The sequence below is a fragment of the Nerophis lumbriciformis genome, linkage group LG19 (genome assembly GCF_033978685.3).
Source record: "Nerophis lumbriciformis linkage group LG19, RoL_Nlum_v2.1, whole genome shotgun sequence".
Taxonomy (NCBI): Eukaryota; Metazoa; Chordata; class Actinopteri; order Syngnathiformes; family Syngnathidae; genus Nerophis; species Nerophis lumbriciformis.
This window is the reverse complement of record NC_084566.2, coordinates 18,538,242-18,559,124: the sequence shown is the minus strand read 5'-3', so window position 1 is coordinate 18,559,124 and position 20,883 is coordinate 18,538,242. Positions and strand designations below refer to the sequence as shown.

The following is a 20,883-nucleotide window of genomic DNA, read 5'->3' as shown; positions in this document are numbered from 1 at the left end:
TGCCTGCAACATTTTTCAAAAAAGCTGGCACAAGTGGCAAAAAAGACTGGTTTGAAAGTAATCATTGCATGACATGTCATGTTTTACATTCAGTACTAAATTAGTCTTATTTGTCAAATAATTCAGTTTCTTCTATTTTCACAGCAACATGTGGAGTTCTAGTTTCCATACTCTTATCTCTAACGTGACTGGTGCCCCTGGGCAGTGTGCCTCTCATACACTACAGAGCGATTGTGGTCATTTCATCTTGTTTTGCTATCTGGTAATGTAAATACAGTCAACAAATTGAATGCTACATTCTAATAAGCTAGCGCTAGTAACTTTCAAGCACCGGATCTACAAAACCCAAAACCAGTGAAGTTGGCACGTTGTGTAAGTCGTAAATAAAAACAAAATACAATGATTTGCAAATCCTTTTCAACCTATATTCAATTGAATAGACTGCAAAGACAATATACTTAACGCTCGAACTGAGAAAGGTTGTTATTTTTTGCAAATATTAGCTCATTTGGAATTTGATGCCTGCAACATGTTTCAAAAAAGTTGGCACAAGTGGCAAAAAAGACTGAGACAGTTGAGGAATGCTCATCAAACACTTATTTGGAACATCCCACAGGTGAACAGGCTAATTGGGAACAGGTGGGTGCCATGATTGGGTATAAAAGCAGCTTCCATGAAATGCTCAGTCATTCACAAACAAAGATGGGGCGAGGGTCACCACTTTGTCAACAAATGTGTGAGCAAATCGTCGAACAGTTTAAGAACAACATTTGTCAACGAGCTATTGCAAGCAATTTAGGGATTTCACCATCTGCGGTCCGTAATATCATCAAAAGGTTCAGAGAATCTGGAGAAATCACTGCACGTCAGCGGCAAGGCCATGACCTTTCTTTCCCTCTGGTGGTACTGCATCAAAAAGCGACATTAGTGTGTAAAGGATATCACCACATGGGCTCAGGAACACTTCAGAAAACCACTGTCAGTAACTACAGTTCGCTGCTACATCTGTAAGTGCAAGTTAAAACTCTGCTATGCAAAGCGAAAGCCATTTATCAACAACACCCAGAAACGCCGCCGGCTTCGCTGGGCCTGCACTCATCTAAAAAGAACTGATGCAAAGTAAAAAAGTGTTCTGTGGTCTGACCAGTCCACATTTCAAATAGTTTTTGGTGACTGTGGACCTGTGTCCTCCGGACCAAAGAGGAAAAGAACCATCCGGATTGTTCTTGGGGCAAAGTTCAAAAGCCGGCATCTGTGATGGCATGGGGGTGTAGTAGTGCCCAAGGCATGGGTAACTTACACATCTGTGAAGGCACCATTAATGCTGAAAGGTACATACAGGTTTTGGAGCAACATATGTTGCCATCCAAGCAATGTCTTTTTTATGGACACCCCTGCTTATTTCAGCAAGACAATGCCAAGCCACGTGTTACAACAGCTTGGCTTCGTAGTAAAAGAGTGCGGGTACTAGACTGGCCTGCCTGTAGTCCAGACCTGTCTCCCATTGAAAATGTGTAGCGCAATATGAAGCGTAAAATACCACAACAAAGACCCCGGACTGTTGAACAACTTAAGCTGTACATCAAGCAAGAATGGGAAATAATTCCACCTGAAAAGCTCCAAAAATTGGTCTCCTCAGTTCCCAAACGTTTACTGAGTGTTGTTAAAAGGAAAGGCCATGTAACACAGTGGTAAAAATGCCCCTGTGCCAACTTTTTTGCAATGTGTTGCTGCCATTAAATTCTAAGTTAATGATTATTTGCCAAAAAAAATACGTTTCTCAGGTCGAACATTAAATATCTTGTCTTTGCAGTCTATTCAATTGAATATAAGTTGAAAAGGATTTGCAAATCATTGTATTCTGTTTTTATTTACAAATTACACAACGTGCCAACTTCACTGGTGTTGGGTTTTGTATAAAAACACTATTTGACGTAGGGATTTCAGTTGCTTTAAAGTAGTATTTCTAGTGTGTTGTCCTGTTTCAAACACAATGGACACTTTGAATATTTTGTTGAACGCGGTATGCACCAGAAGGAGGGAACTGCAGTGTGGGAGTCATGATAGAAAGGAATAAACGGCGTTAGCAGATGTTTGGATGCAAAAGCATGGCCTGCAGCTGGGATTACTTTTTTAGGCTGCTATTTGGCCTCAAGCTGAGGAATTTGGTGCATACTTATTGCTTTTGACACACATTCTTACGATAGCATCTGATGATTTGTCGCTCCTGTGGCGTCGAATGTTTTTCATACAGTTGGATGATAGACGGACAGATGGATGTTTTCGGAGAGGCTTGCCTGTAGGAACAGGGTCACCGTGGCAACCAAATACCGAGGGGGTGTAAAAATGTGCGCACGCTGGCCGGCGGAGCTCCACCTATCTGGCAGCCGCGCTAAAACTGTGGAAATCCCATGACAAAAACAACATTCCACATCTAAGTGATCGTCTTGGAGGAATTCCTGTTAAACATTTCGCAGGATTCATACCTCCGTGTATTGGAACCATCTGCTGTGATGAGAGTGTGAAGTCCTCAGGGCCACAAAGATTGTGCAACTGCCATTTTTGGTAAGGCACATCTTGGATTGTGTTATTTATACAAATTATGGCGCTATCGGGATGTCTTGTAGCACCGAAACATTAAAGGCATAATCAAGAAACGGTAGTATACAAAGAAACTTTTTTTATTAGGGCCCGTGACCCTGCAAAGATGTTCTGCTTGACGGCAGCCATTTTTTTTGTTTTGTTTCACCAATCCTGCTCCAATTGTACTGTCCCTCAAAGGTGAACACAAACATGTGAATAAAACATTGAATATACCGTATTTTTCAGACTCTAAGGCACTTAAAATCCTTACATTTTCTCAAAAATCGACAGTGCGCCTTCTAACACGGTGCGCCTAATGTACGGCATAATCCTGGTTGTACTTACTGACCTCGAAGCAATTTTATTTGGTACATGGTGTAATGATAAGTGTGACCGGTAGATGGCATTCATACATAAGAGATACGCGTAGACTGCAATATGATGGCAGTGAACAACACCAAAACTTTAAATGTTCCATTGAGAATATAGAACATTACACACGGCGCTCAAAAATCTGTCAAAATGTTTTTAGTACGATTTCGGTAAGCTATAAAGCCGCACCGCTTGATGGATTGTCGGCGCATTAAACATACGAGTATTATTATGGTGTGTGTATAAGGACCGCAAAATGGCACCTATTAGCAGACATATTACCTGACGTTTTGTTTCGCAATATTATGCAAAACCAACTTTTCTTACCTTCTGGTATATGCTGATGTGTATTTGGGATCTGCATAAGTCCTGAAAATGTGCGCGCCTCCGCCATTGTAGTCCGTACCGACACCGTAGTCGATAAGCTTCTTCTTTTTCTCTACCTTCTTATGTGGCATTCATCTTCCACGGTTACCATTTTTAATACAAAGTAGCGTAGAGTTCTTACATCCGTCAGTAGACTAGCTATCAAAGCGCTAAAAACTGTAGTGGGTTAATTCACACACGGAACTTTAGTTATTAGAGGGTTCCGATCGGATGGTTTTTATTCACGGACACATTTCCGGCGTTGATGTTGCTTTATTGAGCCACGGATGAGGAGATGCTGCTCCGTTATTGATTTAAGTAAAGTCTAAATGTCATTAAAACAGTTCTTTTGACACTTCTTCCACTCCCGTCCTTGCACGCTACACCAAAGATGATGGGGAGAAGACGCTGTCGAAGGTGAGCAACGTAAATAAGACCGCCCACAAAACGGCGCATCCTGAAGCGACGCTCAGAAAGCTACTTGAAGATGATCTGTCAAACATAATCTGTACAACATTTTGACAAAAGAGACACCATCACATGTTATGTGGACCACAAGATAGTGTTTTAAATTTAGAAGAAAATCATAATATGACCCCTTTAATGCGCCATATAGTCCGGTGCGCCTTTTGTATGAAAAAAGACCTGAATAGACCCGCTCATTGGCAGTGCGCCTTTTAATCCGGTGCGCCCTACGGTCCGAAAAATACGGTAATGTGAATAAAATTTAATTGAATCCAATTAGTCGACTAATGGTTAAGACAGTCAATGACTAGTCGACTATCAAAAGAGTCGTTGGTTGCAGACCTACTGTACATCTATGAACAAGCTTATTGACAGGCGAAAGTTAGGTCGGAGAAAATGCTGTCGTTTATTAATTATTTAATGTTTCTGTGTAGCCCGGCAGCAAATGTGAGACGAACCGGTTCCGGTCCCTGGACAGGTGGTTGGGGACCACTGATCTATGGAGTAAATTACTGTGATCCTGTTACAATGTGAGGAAAGTACTGATCGCTCCTTAATTGACATCATATTTTGCTGTTTTGAAGAAAAAATACTTTTGCTGCTTTATTTGTTACTGATAGCATCCTGGGGTGTCTGTATGAGGTTGAGAGATGTTGTGGAAAGCCCACTGCAGGATGCCATCCAAGGAGGCCTGGAGTCACAAACACACACACATATATACACACACTTAGACCAAGACCTAATCATATGATAAGTATGTACACAGTCGTCCACCATCCTCTCAACTTTGTGACTACATTCATCATGTTAGTGAACATCAAGTTTGGTTTTCAATGTTTTGCGGTCGACATAAATGAGAGTATTCATAATGGAGTTGGATTTGTTAGAACGACAGCCTTGCGAGCAATATCGTTGAACGTGCGTTTTAAGACAGAGCGCGCGACACAACTGTGTGCAGTGATGCAACACTCCCACAGATCTGACTCTCATCTGTGCAGCCACATGTGTCACATACCACATCACATGCTTGTAACTGAGCACCACTCACGTCTCCCAGGACGGAATCCAGTTCTTCTTGATGCCTGGATAAGCTCTGGTCATGACCACGTGTGTTCTGAACCTAACAGAATCCAATAACACATCCTCAGTTTTGACTGACACTGACACTGCCAATGTGAGACTATCCGGGTAGTAGATGCTGTCCTGTATCACACTTTTATAAAGGATTACTTTTTTTAAATACTCTTATACTTTCTAAGAACCTGCACTTAGTTCGATGGTATCTTGTCAGATTGTGCAGGTGGACCTAATCAAGTGTCCGGTGATAACCCACCTGTAAAGATGAAGGCTGCGCCGCCTTTTCTGCAGCACTCACCCACGTCCTAGAGCAGGACAAACAGACAGATCTCCCACTGAAAAACACAAAAATATACACTGAAAAAACACTCAAAGATTTTAAACTTTTATTATATACACAAAAGACCTATTCCTCTCAAATATTGTTCACTAATCTGTCTACATCTGTGTTAGTGAGCACTCTTTGCCAAATTAATCCATCCCACCTCACAAGTGTGGCATATCAAGACGCTGATTGAACAGCATGATCATTGCACAGGTGTGCCTTGGGCTGTGCAGTTTTATCACACAGCACAATGCCACAGATGTCGCAAGTTTTGAGGGAGCGTGCAGTTGACATGCTGACTAAAGGAATGTCCACCAGAGCTGTTGCCCATGATTTTATTGTTCATTTCTGTAACATAAGCCATCTCCAAAGGCGTTCCAGAGAATTTGGCAGTACATCCAACAGGCCTCACAACTGCAAACCACATCCAGCAGGTGCACCTCCATGATCATCTGAGACCAGCCACTCACACAGCTGCTGCAACAATTGGTTTGCATAACCAAAGAATGTTTGCACAAACTGTGAGAAACCCTCTCAGAAAAGCTCATCTGCATGCTTGTCGTCATCATTGGGGTCTCGATCTGACTGCAGTTCGTCGTCGTAACCGACTTAAGTGGGTAAATGCTCACAATCAATGACGTCTGGCACGTTGGAAAGGGGTTCTCTTCACGAACGAATCCTGGTTTTCACTGTTCAGGGCAGAGCGCATATGGCAGATGGCAGACAGCGTGTGTGGGAGAGGGGTTTGCTGATGTCAACGTTGTCAATCGAGTGTGGGGGAGGGGTTATGGTGTATCCAGGCAGGTGTATCTTATGGACAACAAACGCAAGTGCATTTTATTGATGGCATTTTGAATGCACAGAGATACCGTGACAAGATCCTGAGACCTAATGTTGTGTCATTCAACCGAGACCATCACCTCATGTTGAAGCATGACAATGCACGGCCCCATGTTGCAAGGATCTGTTCACAATTCTTGGAAGCTGAAAACATCACAGTTCTTGCATGGCCAGCATAATCAGCGGACATGTCAAATCATTGAGCATGTTTGGGATGCTGTGGATCGGCGTATACAACAGCGTGTTCCATTTCCTGCCAGGATCCAGCAACTTGGCACAACAATTGAAGAGTAGTGGACCAACGTTCCTCAGGATTCAATCAACAACCTGATCAACTCTATGCGAAGGAGATGTGTTGCACTGCCTGAAGCAAATGGTGGTCACACCAGATACTGACTGCTTTTATGTTCCCCCCTCAGATCCCCAATAAAGCAAAATTGCACATTTCCAAGTGGCCTTTTAATGTGGGCAGCCTACGGTAGACCTGTGCAATAATCATGCTGTTTAATCAGTATCTTGATATGCCACACCTGTGAGGTGGGATGGATTATCTTGGCAAAGAAAAAATGCTCACTAACAGAGATTTAGACAAATTTGTGAACAATACTTGAGAGGAATAGGTATTTTGTGTATATAGTAAAAGTTTTAGATCTTTGAGTTCAACTCATGAAAAATGGGAGCAAAAACAAGTGTTGCATTTATATTTTTGTTCAGTGTATATTTACAGTACATGACATATAATGTGATAGCATATTATGTTTATGTATCTTTTGTATGGTATAGCAATATTATGGTATTACAAAGGATTACATTATATAAGCACTAATTTTGCTTTGACACTGTAATCGAGGTATTCTATATTTCAAATTGTATTTTAACTCTCACAAAGTTATTGATTTAATTAAAAGTTCATTATTATGGCTGTAGTTTGCACTGCATTCAATTTAATTTAATTATTAATGATACCTACATTATAATAATTAGTTTTTGCTGAACATTTTACAGAAGTATAAATTTAACACAATATTATTTGCCCTGGCTGTAGTTTGCTTTGCATCATGCAATTCATTTCAATTTATTTTGATTTGAATTCAATTCAATTTAGAAATGACACCCACATTACAATGGCTAGTTTTGATTGACCGTTCCAAAAGTACACATTTAAAGTTTAAGTTAATTATTGCGGCTGTGGTTTACACTGCATATTTAATTTAATGTAATTTGACGAAAAAGCTAACGGTCAAGATGATATACCGACAGAATCACCAAAAGTTTTAAATGATCATAATATACAACTATTAACAAGATTGTGCAACATAATTTACAACAGTGGATACATACCAGCTGAATTGGGACAATCCATTTTTGTCCCCTTGCCAAAAAAAAAAAAATCACAAGATTGTGCAGATTTCCAAACTAGCAGCCTAATGAGTCATGTGACAAAATTACTTCTTAAAGTGATACAACAAAGAATAACAAAAATAATCAATAAAGAAATAGGTAAACTACAAAGTGGTTTCAGACCAGGCATGGACTTTCAAGAAGGGATCCCCAGTTTAAGAATCATATGTGAGAGACTGCTGGAGACCAATCAAGATGTTTATATTTGCTTCTGATAAGCTTTTGATAAGGTCAAACACTCCAAAATGATTCAATGTCTGTCAGAAATTGTCATATGTGGGAAAGACCTACAAATCATCACGAATATGTATTTGGAACAAACACCGTTATAAAAACTGATTGGGGAACGACCGAAACATTTAATATTAAAAATGGAGTAAGACATGGTTGTGTATTGTCACCATGTCTGTTTGATTTAAGTCAAGGGCATGGCAGGAGGTCTCAACATAGACAACCTACGATATGCTGACGATACATCCTTGTTAGCAGTAAACACAAATAATCTCCTATAACCACTAACTGTACTGAATGATAAAGGCAAACCATATGGAATAGAAATTAATGTAAAAAAAAACAAAAAACAATGAGAGTGAGCAAAAATCAACCAGTTCCTGAAATAACCCTTACAATAGATGGCAGACCTAAGGAACAAGTATTAAATATGACATATCTTGGTCGGATGCAGTTTGAAAATGGAAGAACTAATAATTAAATAAAAAGAAGAATTCACAAAACATCACAACAATTAAATATTGAAACAAGGAAAAGAATGCTGAAATGCTATGTGTGGACTACCCTACTGTATGCATCTGAGACATGGACCTTAACTAATCCTTTATCAAACAAATTTGAGCTCTGGTTATACAGAAGATTGTTAAAAGTCTCATGGATGGATTTTAAAACAAACACACCAATTTTAGAAACAATGAACAGTAATAAACTACTATCAAACACAATTAAAGCACGGAATCTTAAATATTTTGGCCATGTAATCAGGAAAGACGGCGTACAGAGACAGCTATGAGAAGAAAAGATGGAAGTGAGGAAGAGGGAGGACCAGAGCAACATGGACTACTAACATCAAAGACCGGACCAAGCTCAGCTATTGTGAATGTGTCAGAAAGGCACAAGATCGAGAGAAATGGCGCTACATTGTATTCAACCTGCAAACTGCAGATGAAACATGATGATAATGATGAATTTAATGTAATTATATTTAATTCAATTTAGAAATGATACCTACATTACAGTGGTCAGTTTTGATTGACTCTGTTACAAAGGTATTCATTGCATATATTGTTCATTATTATTGTTGTAGTTTGTACTCCACTGGCTGCCTGTGTCTTTTAGAGTCCATTTAAGAAGTATTTTACTCCTTTTTAAATCCTTACATGGTCTTGCCCCACCTTACCTATCTGAGGTGCTCCACCTCTATGCCCCCACCCGGTCCCTCAGGTCAGCTGATCCTGGAGGTACCCATATCAAAGTGCAAGCTTAGAGGGGACAGAACCTTCTCTGTTGCGGGTCCCAAACTCTGGAACGATCTAACTCTCCATGTGTAACAGGCCCCTTCTTTTGCTACCTTTAAGACCCTTCTTAAAACCCATTTTTACTCACTGGCTTTTAACCCAGCATGAGACTTTGAACTGTTTAAACTGTTTTTAACTTTTTAATTGCTTTTTATTGAACAAATTGTTCCTAAGATAATTTGTATTTGTTTTTTCAATGTGTATTTTACCTCTGTTTTAAATGTTATTTTTTAATATGTCCTTTGCCTGTATTTCTTTGTGGTGTACAGCCCTTTGTTCTTCAACTGTGGTTGTTTTTAAAGGGCTTTATAAATAAAGTTGGTATGGTATGGTATGGTAATGAAATGTAATTTCATTTAGTCTTATCTCCATCCATACATTATTAATTTTCTACCGCTTGTCCCTCCAGGGGTCGCCGGGGTTCTGATTTTGTTTCATTTCATTTCATTTATTTTCATTTAGAAATGGCACCTACATTACAATTCTCAGTTTTAATTGACTCTGGTACATAATTATTAAATTAATATAATGTTCATTGCTTTGGCTGCAGTTTGCATTGCAGCTTTAATTCAATTAAATTCAGTTTAATACACTTCAACATTACAATGTTCAGTTTTGATTAATTTAATACAATGTTAACTATAGTGGCTGTAGTTTGCAGTGCATAACTTAGTTTAATTTAATTGAACTTAATTTAAGCGCTGAGATGACTCAACCTATGGAATCACTTCTTAACCATTAGTGTCTGATGATTGTACTAACAATAAAAAATACAAAGAGGGAGTTATGCTGAGGCTTACATTGAGAAGTGGCAGCGAGGGTGGTAGCACTTGGAACACTGAAGGCAGCAGGTCAGCTCTCCTCCTGCCAGGTGACAAATACCGCACGCATCTCTCATGCCCTTCAAGTCTCCACCTGGATACTGTGTATGTGCATACATATACACACATACATATATACATATACATACATATATACATATACATATATTTATATATATATTTATATATATATATATATATATATATATATATATATATATATATATATATATATATATATATATATATATATATATATATATATATACAAACCCCGTTTCCATATGAGTTGGGAAATTGTGTTAAATGTAAATATAAACGGAATACAATGATTTGCAAATCATTTTCAACCCATATTAAGTTGAATATGCTACAAAGACAACATATTTGATGTTCAAACTGATAAACATTATTTTTTTCGCAAATAATCATTAACTTTAGAATTTGATGCCAGCAACACGTGACAAAGAAGTTGGGAAAGGTGGCAATAAATACTGATAACGTTGAGGAATGCTCATCAAACACTTATTTGGAACATCCCACAGGTGAACAGGCAAATTGGGAACAGGTGGGTGCCATGATTGGGTATAAAAGTAGATTCCATGAAATGCTCAGTCATTCACAAACAGGGATGGGGCGAGGGTCACCACTTTGTCAACAAATGCGTGAGCAAATTGTTGAACAGTTTAAGAATACCCTTTCTCAACCAGCTATCGCAAGGAATTTAGGGATTTCACCATCTACGGTCCGTAATATCATCAAAGGGTTCAGAGAATCTGGAGAAATCACTGCACGTAGGCAGCTAAGCCCTTGACCTTCGATCCCTCAGGCTGTACTGCATCAATAAGTAACATCAGTGTGTAAAGGATATCACCACATGGGCTCAAGAACACTTCAGAGACCCACTGTCAGTAACTACAGTTGGTCGCTACATCTGTAAGTGCAAGTTAAAACTCCTATGCAAGGCGAAAACCGTTTATCAACAACACCCAGAAACGCCGTTGGCTTCGCTGGGCCTGAGCGCATCTAAGATGGACTGATACAAAGTGGAAAAGTGTTCTGTGGTCTGACGAGTCCACATTTCAAATTGTTTTTGGAAACTGTGGACGTCGTGTCCTCCGGACCAAAGAGGAAAACAACCATCCGGATTGTTATAGGCGCAAAGATGAAAAGCCAGCATCTGTGATGGTATGGGGGTGTATTAGTGCCCAAGACATGGCACATGGACATCTGTGAAGGCGCCATTAATGCTGAAAGGTACATACAGGTTTTGGAGCAACATATTTTGCCATCCAAGCAACGTTACCATGGACGGCCCTGCTTATTTCAGCAAGACAATGCCAAGCCACGTGTTACATCAACGTGGCTTCATAGTAAAAGAGTGCGGGTACTAGACTGGCCTGCCTGTAGTCCAGACCTGTCTCCCATTGAAAATGTGTGGCGCATTATGAAGCCTAAAATACCACAACGGAGACCCCCGGACTGTTGAACAACTTAAGCTGTACATCAAGCAAGAATGGGAAAGAATTCCACCTGAGAAGCTTAAAAAATGTGTCTCCTCAGTTCCCAAACGTTTACTGAGTGTTGTTAAAAGGAAAGGCCATGTAACACAGTGGTGAACATGCCCAAACATTTTTTTATGAGTTTGAACATCAAATATCTTGTCTTTGTAGTGCATTCAATTGAATATGGGTTGAAAAGGATTTGCAAATCATTGGATTTCGTTTATATTTACATCTAACACAGTTTCCCAACTCATATATATATATATATATATATATATATAAATATATATACACATATATATATATATATATATATATATATATATATATATGATGGTTGAGGGAACCCCTCATGAAACAGGCCTGTAGAGATGAAGTAGTCTTGTGATTTTTTCCCACACATACATATATTGCGCTCTACCACGGTATCGAGCACTATTTTTTTGGATAATCTTATCAAGACATATATACACATATATATATATATATATATATACACATATATATATATATATATACACATATATATATATATATATATATATATATATATATATATATATATATATATATATATATATATATATATATATATATATATATATGTCTTAATAAGGTTATCCAAAAAATAGTGCTCGATACCGTGGTAGAGCGCAATATATGTATGTGTGGGGAAAAAAATCACAAGACTACTTCATCTCTACAGGCCTGTTTCATGAGGGGGTTCCCTCAATCATCCTGATGATTGAGGGAACCCCCTCATGAAACAGGCCTGTAGAGATGAAGTAGTCTTGTGATTTTTTTCCCCACACATACATACATACATATATATATATATATATATATATATATATATATATATATACAGTCGCGATCAAAAGTTTACATCCACTTGTAAAGAGCATAATGTCATGGCTGTCTTGAGTTTCCAATCATTTCTACAACTTTTATTTTTGTTTCATCTGACATCACATTGGCAAAGATAAGACCTTCTGGAGGAAACTTCTGTGGTCAGATGAAAGAAAAAATTAGCTGTTTGGCCACAATACCCAGCAATATGTTTGGAGGAGAAAAGGTAAGGCCTTTAATCCCAGGAACACCATGCCTGCCGTCAAGCATGGTGGTGGTAGTATTATGCTCTGGGCCTGTTTTGCTGCCAATGGAACTGGTGCTTTACAGAGAGTAAATGGGACAATGAAAAAGGAGGATTACCTCCAAATTCTTCAGGACACCCAAAATCATCAGCCCGGAGGTTGGGTCTTGGGCGCAGTTGGGTGTTCCAACAGGACAATGACCCCAAACACATGTCAAAAGTGGTAAAGGAAGGGCTAAATCAGGCTACAATTAAGGTTTTAGAACGGCCTTCCCAAAGTCCTGACTTAAAGTTAAAGTACCAATGATTGTCACACACACACTAGAGGGATCTGACCCAAGGATGTCGTTGTGGCTTGTGCAGCCCTTTGAGACACTTGTGATTTAGGGCTATATAAATAAACATTGATTGATTGATAGGTGTGGCAAAATTATTCTCTGCATTGGACCCATCACCCTTGATCACCCCCTGGGAGGCGAGGGGAGCAGTGGGCAGCAGCGGTGGCCGCACCCGGGAATAATTTTTGGTGATTTAACCCCCAATTCCAACCTTTGATGCTGAGTGCCAAGTAGGGAGGTAATGGGTACCATTTTTATAGTCTTTGGTATGACTCGGCTGGGGTTTGAACTCACAACCTACTGATCTCAGGGCGGACACTCTAACCACTAGGCCACTGAGTAGGAACGTGTGGACAATGCTGAAGAAACAAGTCCATGTCAGAAAACCAACAAATTTAGCTGAACTGCACCATTTTGGCAAGAGGAGTGGTCAAAAATTCAACCAGAAGCTTGTGGGTGGCTACCAAAAGCGCCTTATTGCAGTGAAACTTGCCAAGGGACATGTAACCAAATATTAACATTGCTGTATTTTTTACTTTTGACCCAGCAGATTTGGTCACATTTTCAGTAGACCCAAAATAAATTCATAAAAGAACCAAACTTCATGAATGTTTTTTGTGACCAACAAGTATGTGCTCCAATCACTCTATCACAAAAAATAAGAGTTGTAGAAATTATTGGAAACTCAAGACAGCCATGACTTTGTTATTTACAAGTGTATGTAAACTTTTGACAACAACACACACACACACACACACACACACACACACACACACACACACACACACACACACACACACACATATACAGTACAGGCCAAAAGTTTGGACACACCTTCTCATTTCAATGCGTTTTCTTTATTTTTATGACTATTTACCTTGTAGATTGTCACTGAAGGCATCAAAACTATGACACCTGTGAAGTGAAAACCATTTCAGGTGACTACCTCTTGAAGCTCATCGAGAGAATGTCAAGAGTGTGCAAATCGGTAATCAGTTATTTCACCTTTTTTTGTGAAGTACATAACTCCATATGTCTTCATTCATAGTTTTGATGCCTTCAGTGACAATCTACAATGTAAATAGTCATGAAAAGAAAGAAAACGCATTGAATGAGAAGGTCTGTACTGTATACTGTATACATACACACACACAGTATATATATATATATATATATATATATATATATATATATATATATATATATATATATATATATATATATACGGTATATATATATATATATATATACAGTACATTCCATACATTTCAGCCGCCAAATGTCGTCTTCATGCTTGGGTTGAGTGAGGTGCAAGGTTTACCTCTTTTAGGGAGGTGGAGGAGGACAACAGGGGGAAGAATGAGATGTCTATGGTGGAGTTGTTAGTGCTGCTCTGCTGAGGCTGCAAGGATAACGAGCAGTAATTAGAACACTAAAATGTCAACAAAATGACTGAAAATTGGCCTTCATTTGGTTCACGTTCATGCATTTTCAATGGGAAAATAAAATGTAAATAAAATTTAAAAAAAACTTAAGTCCTAAAAGAACTTTTGAAATACATTTTCCTTGTAATACTTGCCTGCAGTGCTATCTGTGTTTTCTGTTTTTTCCCTCCTCTGCCACTGCAGGCTTCACACTGCCAAGAGCCACTGCTGGTCCAAAAGTCAACCACATATCACATTGAGACTCCACACTTATGTAATTATGATAGCATGCAACATATTTCTTTCAAGTCTGCACCTGACCTGGGTATGGCTGAAAGCGGAGGGTCCAGGCAGGTGAGGTGAAAAGCTCGAGGGCACCCATCACAACATATCAGCTCGCCACCATCTTTGCACACACTACACTCGTCATCATTGGGGTGAGTCTGTAAACAACATGATGCAAACACAAACATACAGCATAAACATAGAACACATTCCAGCTATCAAGCAAGTTAAAACTATCTGGCTACGTTTGTTTCCCTCTGGTGGTGCAATGTTGTCATGGCAGCTTTGTACTTCAACTCTTTACATTTGTAGAGCTCTCCTCCAACTTTAATGCACTTTCTTGCAGATCCTGAGGAGCACAATTCAATGCATGTATTGATATTTTACAGAGTCATTTTATTTTTTTATTAAAAAGGGTGCTATTTGGTGGTGATATACCATCCAAGCCAAACATTTTATGCTTGATTTGGATCTTCTCCCTGGAGGATGCATGCTTTGACAGCTCACTGTTGGGGACGGCAGCAGATAAAGAGTGGGCTCCTTTTTGGACCGACCCTGACACAAATGTGACAGTCAAAGAGAACAAATAGTGATGAGCAAATCCATTTGACATTACATGTTGAACATTTGATTTCAATGACTACTACCAGGTGTTGCCTTCTGTGGAGGCGGAGAAGCTTTACTCTTCACTCGGTAGAGCTTGACTTTATCCCCTGGGGGGACCATCATGCCTGAATTTTGTTATAAGTGCATTATTCATTGAGGTTAAACAAAGTGGGTGTTTTTTTAACACCAAATCAAATGATTTATTATTATTATTGTATGTAATTATTCATAATGGCAACAGTAGTACAGTTCAAGCAAAAGGAGTAAATAAAAACAGAAATGTAAATACATTTTAGTGAATATAATTTTTTGTTTAGTTGTATGTGATTTGATTTTTACTACACACATATTTGAGTACCGGTACCTGGATTGTGGCATACAGTAAATGCTCAAAGCAGTTGTTTGTGGCCACAAGGGGAGGATGGGGGTGGACTTTAAAGAATGTTTTAACTATTAAATGATCTAATAATAATAGTGATACATACTGTTTTTGTTATTGTATTTTAAATATGTTTTTTTGTTTAATGTTTTGAATCCTTTTTATTGATATTATTATTAATATCACTATTTGTATTTTTATTATTCTACTTTTATTAATAATAATAATAATATTATTATTATTATCATTATTGATACAGTTTTTTTTTAGTATTGTATTTCATAAGTATTGTATTTGTATGTCTTCCCAATTGTTTTGCAAAGTTATATACAGAGTATTGTAAATGTCATGATCCGTTGCCCGGATCATGTTTTGTTTAGTTTAGTATTTCCTTAGTTGTTTAGTTTTGTTTCAGCACATTTCTTTGTTTTCTTTGTTGCCATGTGTGCAGATTTTTGTCACCTGTCTCTGATTAGTGGTCTGGACGCCAGTCACGCCTTGCAGAGAACAAGGCACGGGAGAAGCAGGAGACAACCAGCCCCCAAGCCAGTAAGAGACCATGCCCCACGTGAGCAGAGGGACATGACCTGCTCCCGCTCACTAATCAGAGAGCTATATATTCCTGCCTCGCACCATTCTCTGCCTGTTTTCATGAAGAGTTTTGAATTACTATCTTCTTGCGCCTGTTTTGCTAGTCTATTGCTAAGCTTTGCTGTAGCTTTTGTGTTTTTGTCCAATTTATTTGTATAAATGCCTTTTTTTTTTTACCTTCACGCTGCTTCCTGACGTCCATCTGTATCTTGGGGAAATGACCATCGCAAAACTATAACTGTAGCTGTAATTAGGTTGGAGTTAATTCATTAGATTTGATTAACATTCTGTTTGATTTATATAAATACAATTAATGGGAAAAAGGAAAGGTTCTGACCTGTTCAAGTTAGTTTAGATGTGCATTGTTTACATTTTAAATAACTGGTGACTTATCCATAAAATCTAAACCCCAATGATATTACAGACCAACATGAGTCCACAACTGTAGTGTTTATTGTACAATCGTATTCATTATCCTTTTAATTAATTATTACTCACCCCAAGTGCCTTCTTTTCAGTTTTCTGGCAATTTGTACAGCAGTTTTTGTGTAATCTTGCTCACAATAACAAAAGTCCTTCATTACCTTGTTCATCATTTGCATGAGTGCAATACAGTGAGAGTTGAGAGTGTTGATCATTTCTGTCCTTGTGGTTCCTCTTTTTGCTGTGACTCCTGTTGCCTGCAACATCAATCATTCGAAAACTGACAAATAAGTCCATTAAATAGAAATAGAAATGTTTTATTGGTCCTTCAGTATTACGTACTAGGATTGGCGAGCAGTGATCGCAATTTAGGGTAGCTTTCCAGGTTGTAGGCCTTGTTCAAGTTCCTCCAGAAGGCCTGCATGGTGGAAGGACTTTGCTCAAGCACCCAGGTGAGAAGAGAGTACACGGCCTTGTGGATTCCTTCTCTTCCCTCCTTCTCCAGTGTGTCCTAACAATTCATAAAAGAGATTTACTTGCAGCAAACAATACATTTAGTTGTTTGACTGAACATTTATCAATTCTACAATCGAAAGTTATATTGTATAGATTTTCTTAAATATGACTTTGGAGTCACGTCAAGGTATGACACAGGAATTTTTACTTTAATTTAATTAAATTTAATGTAAGTGTCATGGCCTGTCATTTAAGCTCAGACTTTGTATATTATTTTTCCTCTGGTTACCGTATTTTCCGGACCGTAGGGCGCACCGGATTATAAGGCGCACTGCCGATGAATGGTCTATTTTTTATCTTTTTTCATATATTAGGCGCAGCGGATTATAGAGCGCATACAGTATATATATAAATATATATATATATTTATACACATACAAATACAGTATATATATATATACACATACATACATATATATATATACATACATATACAGTATATATATATATATATATATATACACACACACATATACAGTATATATATATATATATATATATATATACATACATACATACATACATATACACACATATACAGTATATATATATATATATATATATATATATATATATATATATATATATATATGTCTTAATAAGGTTATCCAAAAAATAGTGCTCGATACCGTAGTAGAGCGTAGTAGGTCCCAAATGTGTTTGCTGAGTTCTGTGGTATTTCGCAGGTTTTTGTTCCTGAAAGAAGCCTTGTGATTGTTCCATCTGGTTTTGAATTCTCCCTCGGTTAATCCTACATATGTGTCGGATGTGTTTTCTTAGGGTGTTGTCTTTGGGAAAGTGTTTGACAAACACTTTCCCAAAGACAACACCCTAAGAAAAGTATTCAACAAGAACAACATTAAATTGAGCTACAGCTGCATGAACAATATACGACAAATCATCTCAAACCACAACAAAACAATTGCAAATGAGCCGTCGGCCCCCAGACAGAGCGACTCCAAAACCAACAAAGGCTGTAACTGTCGAAAGAAACCTGATTGCCCTCTCAACGGGGGGGTGCTTACAAACATCAGTTGTCTACCAATCTAAGGTAATACGCAAGGACATTAACACATCCGACACATATGTAGGATTAACCGAGGGAGAATTCAAAACCAGATGGAACAATCACAAGGCTTCTTTCAGGAACAAAAACCTGCGAAATACCACAGAACTCAGCAAACACATTTGGGACCTCAAAGACAATAATGTTGAATATTCAATAACATGGCAAATTCTTGCATCCAGCACACCTTACAATAGTGGTAACAAAAGATGCAACCTATGCTTGAAAGAGAAACTGTTTATTATTTACCGTCCAGACCTGTCATCCCTCAACAAGCGCAGCGAAATTGTAACAGCATGCCGCCATAGACGGAAACACCTCCTAGGTAACACATGAGCCAATCACCACGCCCCTACGCCAGCCTGTACCCACCCACTCTGTGCCCTATATAAACCATGGTATGCGAATGCTCCCATTAAAATCTCCTGATGATTGAGGGTACCCCCCCTCATGAAACAGGCCTGTAGAGATGAAATAGTCTTGTGATTTTTTTCCCACACATACATATATATATATATATATATATATGTATACATACATACATACATATATATATATATGTATACATATATATATATACATATATATATATATATATATATATATATATATATATATATATATATATACATATATATACATATATATACATATATATATATACACATATATACATATATATATATATATATATATATATATATATATATATATATATATATATATATATATATATATATATATATATATATATATATATATATATATATATACCTGTGATGAGGTGGCGACTTGTCCAGGGTGTACGCCGCCTTCCGCCCGATTGTAGCTGAGATAGGCTCCAGCGCCCCCGCCACCCCAAAGGGAATAAGCGGTAGTTAATGGATGGATGGATGGATATATATATATATACATACATATATACATATACATATATATATATATATATATAGTCAATGTTTCTGTGGTTTATCCGTTATACAGTGCTCAATACCGGGGTAGAGCGGAATATACATTGAGATCAGAAAAAACACAGAGGCTATAATATATATATAGGCTATAATATATATAATAATATATATATATATATATATATATATATTATTATATATATTATATATTATTATATTTTATATATATATATATATACATATATATATATATATATATATATATATATATTATTATATATATTATAGCCTATATATATATTATAGCCTCTGTGTTTTTTCTGACCTCAATGTATATTCCGCTCTACCCCGGTATTGAGCACTGTATAACGGATAAACCACAGAAACATTGACTATATATATATATATATATATATATATATATATATATATATATATATATATATATATATATATATATATATATATACACAATATGATTTGCCTGAGTAGCTGGACATAGTCGAAGTATCTTTTTTTTTTGTGGTTTTTTTAAATTTTATTTAAAACATTTTTTTTTTATCGATTAGGTATCGTTACAAATAAGAATCACGATTCATTCAAAAATCTATTTTTTGACACATCTAATATATATATATATATATATATATATATATATATATATATATATATATATATGTGTGTGTGTGTGTGTGTGTGTGTGTGTGTGTGTGTGTGTGTGTGTGTGTGTGTGTGTGTGTGTGTGTGTGTGTGTAGCAGTAAATTGTAGATGAAGTGTACAGCGTTACGTGTGTCTCACCTTCAGCAGTTGCTCACTGATGATGTTTTTATCAGCCAGGCCGTGAACCAGAGGGAAGGTGTCATCCACGGCCATGGCGATGTCCGTACGAAGGCCCTTTAAAAGCGAGCCCAGCTTTGTGTCCTTCAGGGCCTCCACTGTGGACATGATCCACTCAAAGGGACGTGTCAAACAAAGTGAGGCTTCAGAAGAGCCCTAGCGGTCTTTAACATGGAGGAAGGTGTGGCCTCCAGGCGAGAAAAGGTAAGCAAAAAATGAGCATTAATTTAAACAAATCAACCCATTTGTGACATTGCAGCACTAATATAAACCGCCGAGCCAAACTGAGACCCTGAAGGGGGATCAAGTAACATGGCGTCCATCCAGGGGAATACCTCACATCACAGTGTCAGTTTATTGCTCTTGGAAGGTTCTTTCCAGCTCACCACCTCCTCAGCCTGATTGATGAAAAAACAAAGCTCATGAAAGAATCACAAGCTGGCAAAAACACAGGCTATTTTTCATCACAGTTTACAGCATTAAAAAAAAAAAAAATGTAATGTAAATAAAATTAACTGCTTAACACAAAATAAAATTAAATTAAATTTAAAAAAAGTTTAACTATAATCAACAAATAGAATACATTATAATGATGAATAAAACAAATACATTAAATACAATACAATTAAATACTGCCAATCAAATACAAAATAGATTAAGATAACATGAAATAAGCCCTGCCATCCAGTTGACCAAATGTCCAAAGTCAACTGACCTATAGGCTCCAGCTTACCTACAAGATAAATGGCAGAAAAGTAATACATAAATGGATGAATAAAATAAGATAAAACAAAAAAATCATCAGGCAAATGCAAATTCACTTTTTAAACCTCTGCTGCAAAATTACAGCGGGCTAGCACGTCCTCTTGCGGCTAGAAGTAACATTGCAAGACAATACAACGCACAGTGCAGGCGGCACTAACAATATATTTTATTAAAGTATTCGATTGAATTAGATTTAAGTTTTAGATTTGATTCAATATGATACTATAAAAAGTGTCAAGATGATCAAAAATTAAAATAAAAAATGCTGATTTGATGTATTAAATTTAATTTACTAGAATAATAATGTAGCTTGTATAACAGATTGATTGATTGATTGATTGATTGATTGAGACTTTTATTAGTA

The 20,883-nt window shown here is 37.4% G+C and overlaps 1 protein-coding gene across 1 annotated transcript; it reads right to left on the bottom strand.

The window, feature by feature from the left end:
* Positions 1 to 2,748: 2,748 nt before the first annotated feature.
* On the bottom strand, positions 2,749 to 20,369 carry aire (autoimmune regulator). The gene is made up of 12 exons (XM_072915255.1): positions 19,716 to 20,369; positions 16,766 to 16,934; positions 16,585 to 16,673; positions 14,863 to 15,064; positions 14,670 to 14,773; positions 14,461 to 14,639; positions 14,295 to 14,364; positions 14,037 to 14,117; positions 9,759 to 9,880; positions 5,120 to 5,198; positions 4,835 to 4,906; positions 2,749 to 4,477 (listed from the first exon to the last, which is right to left on the bottom strand). The coding sequence occupies exons 1-12, from the start codon at positions 19,860 to 19,862 to the stop codon at positions 4,397 to 4,399; spliced, it is 1,395 nt and encodes a 464-aa protein (XP_072771356.1). The 5' UTR covers positions 19,863 to 20,369; the 3' UTR covers positions 2,749 to 4,396.
* Between the last annotated feature and the right edge of the window lie 514 nt (positions 20,370 to 20,883).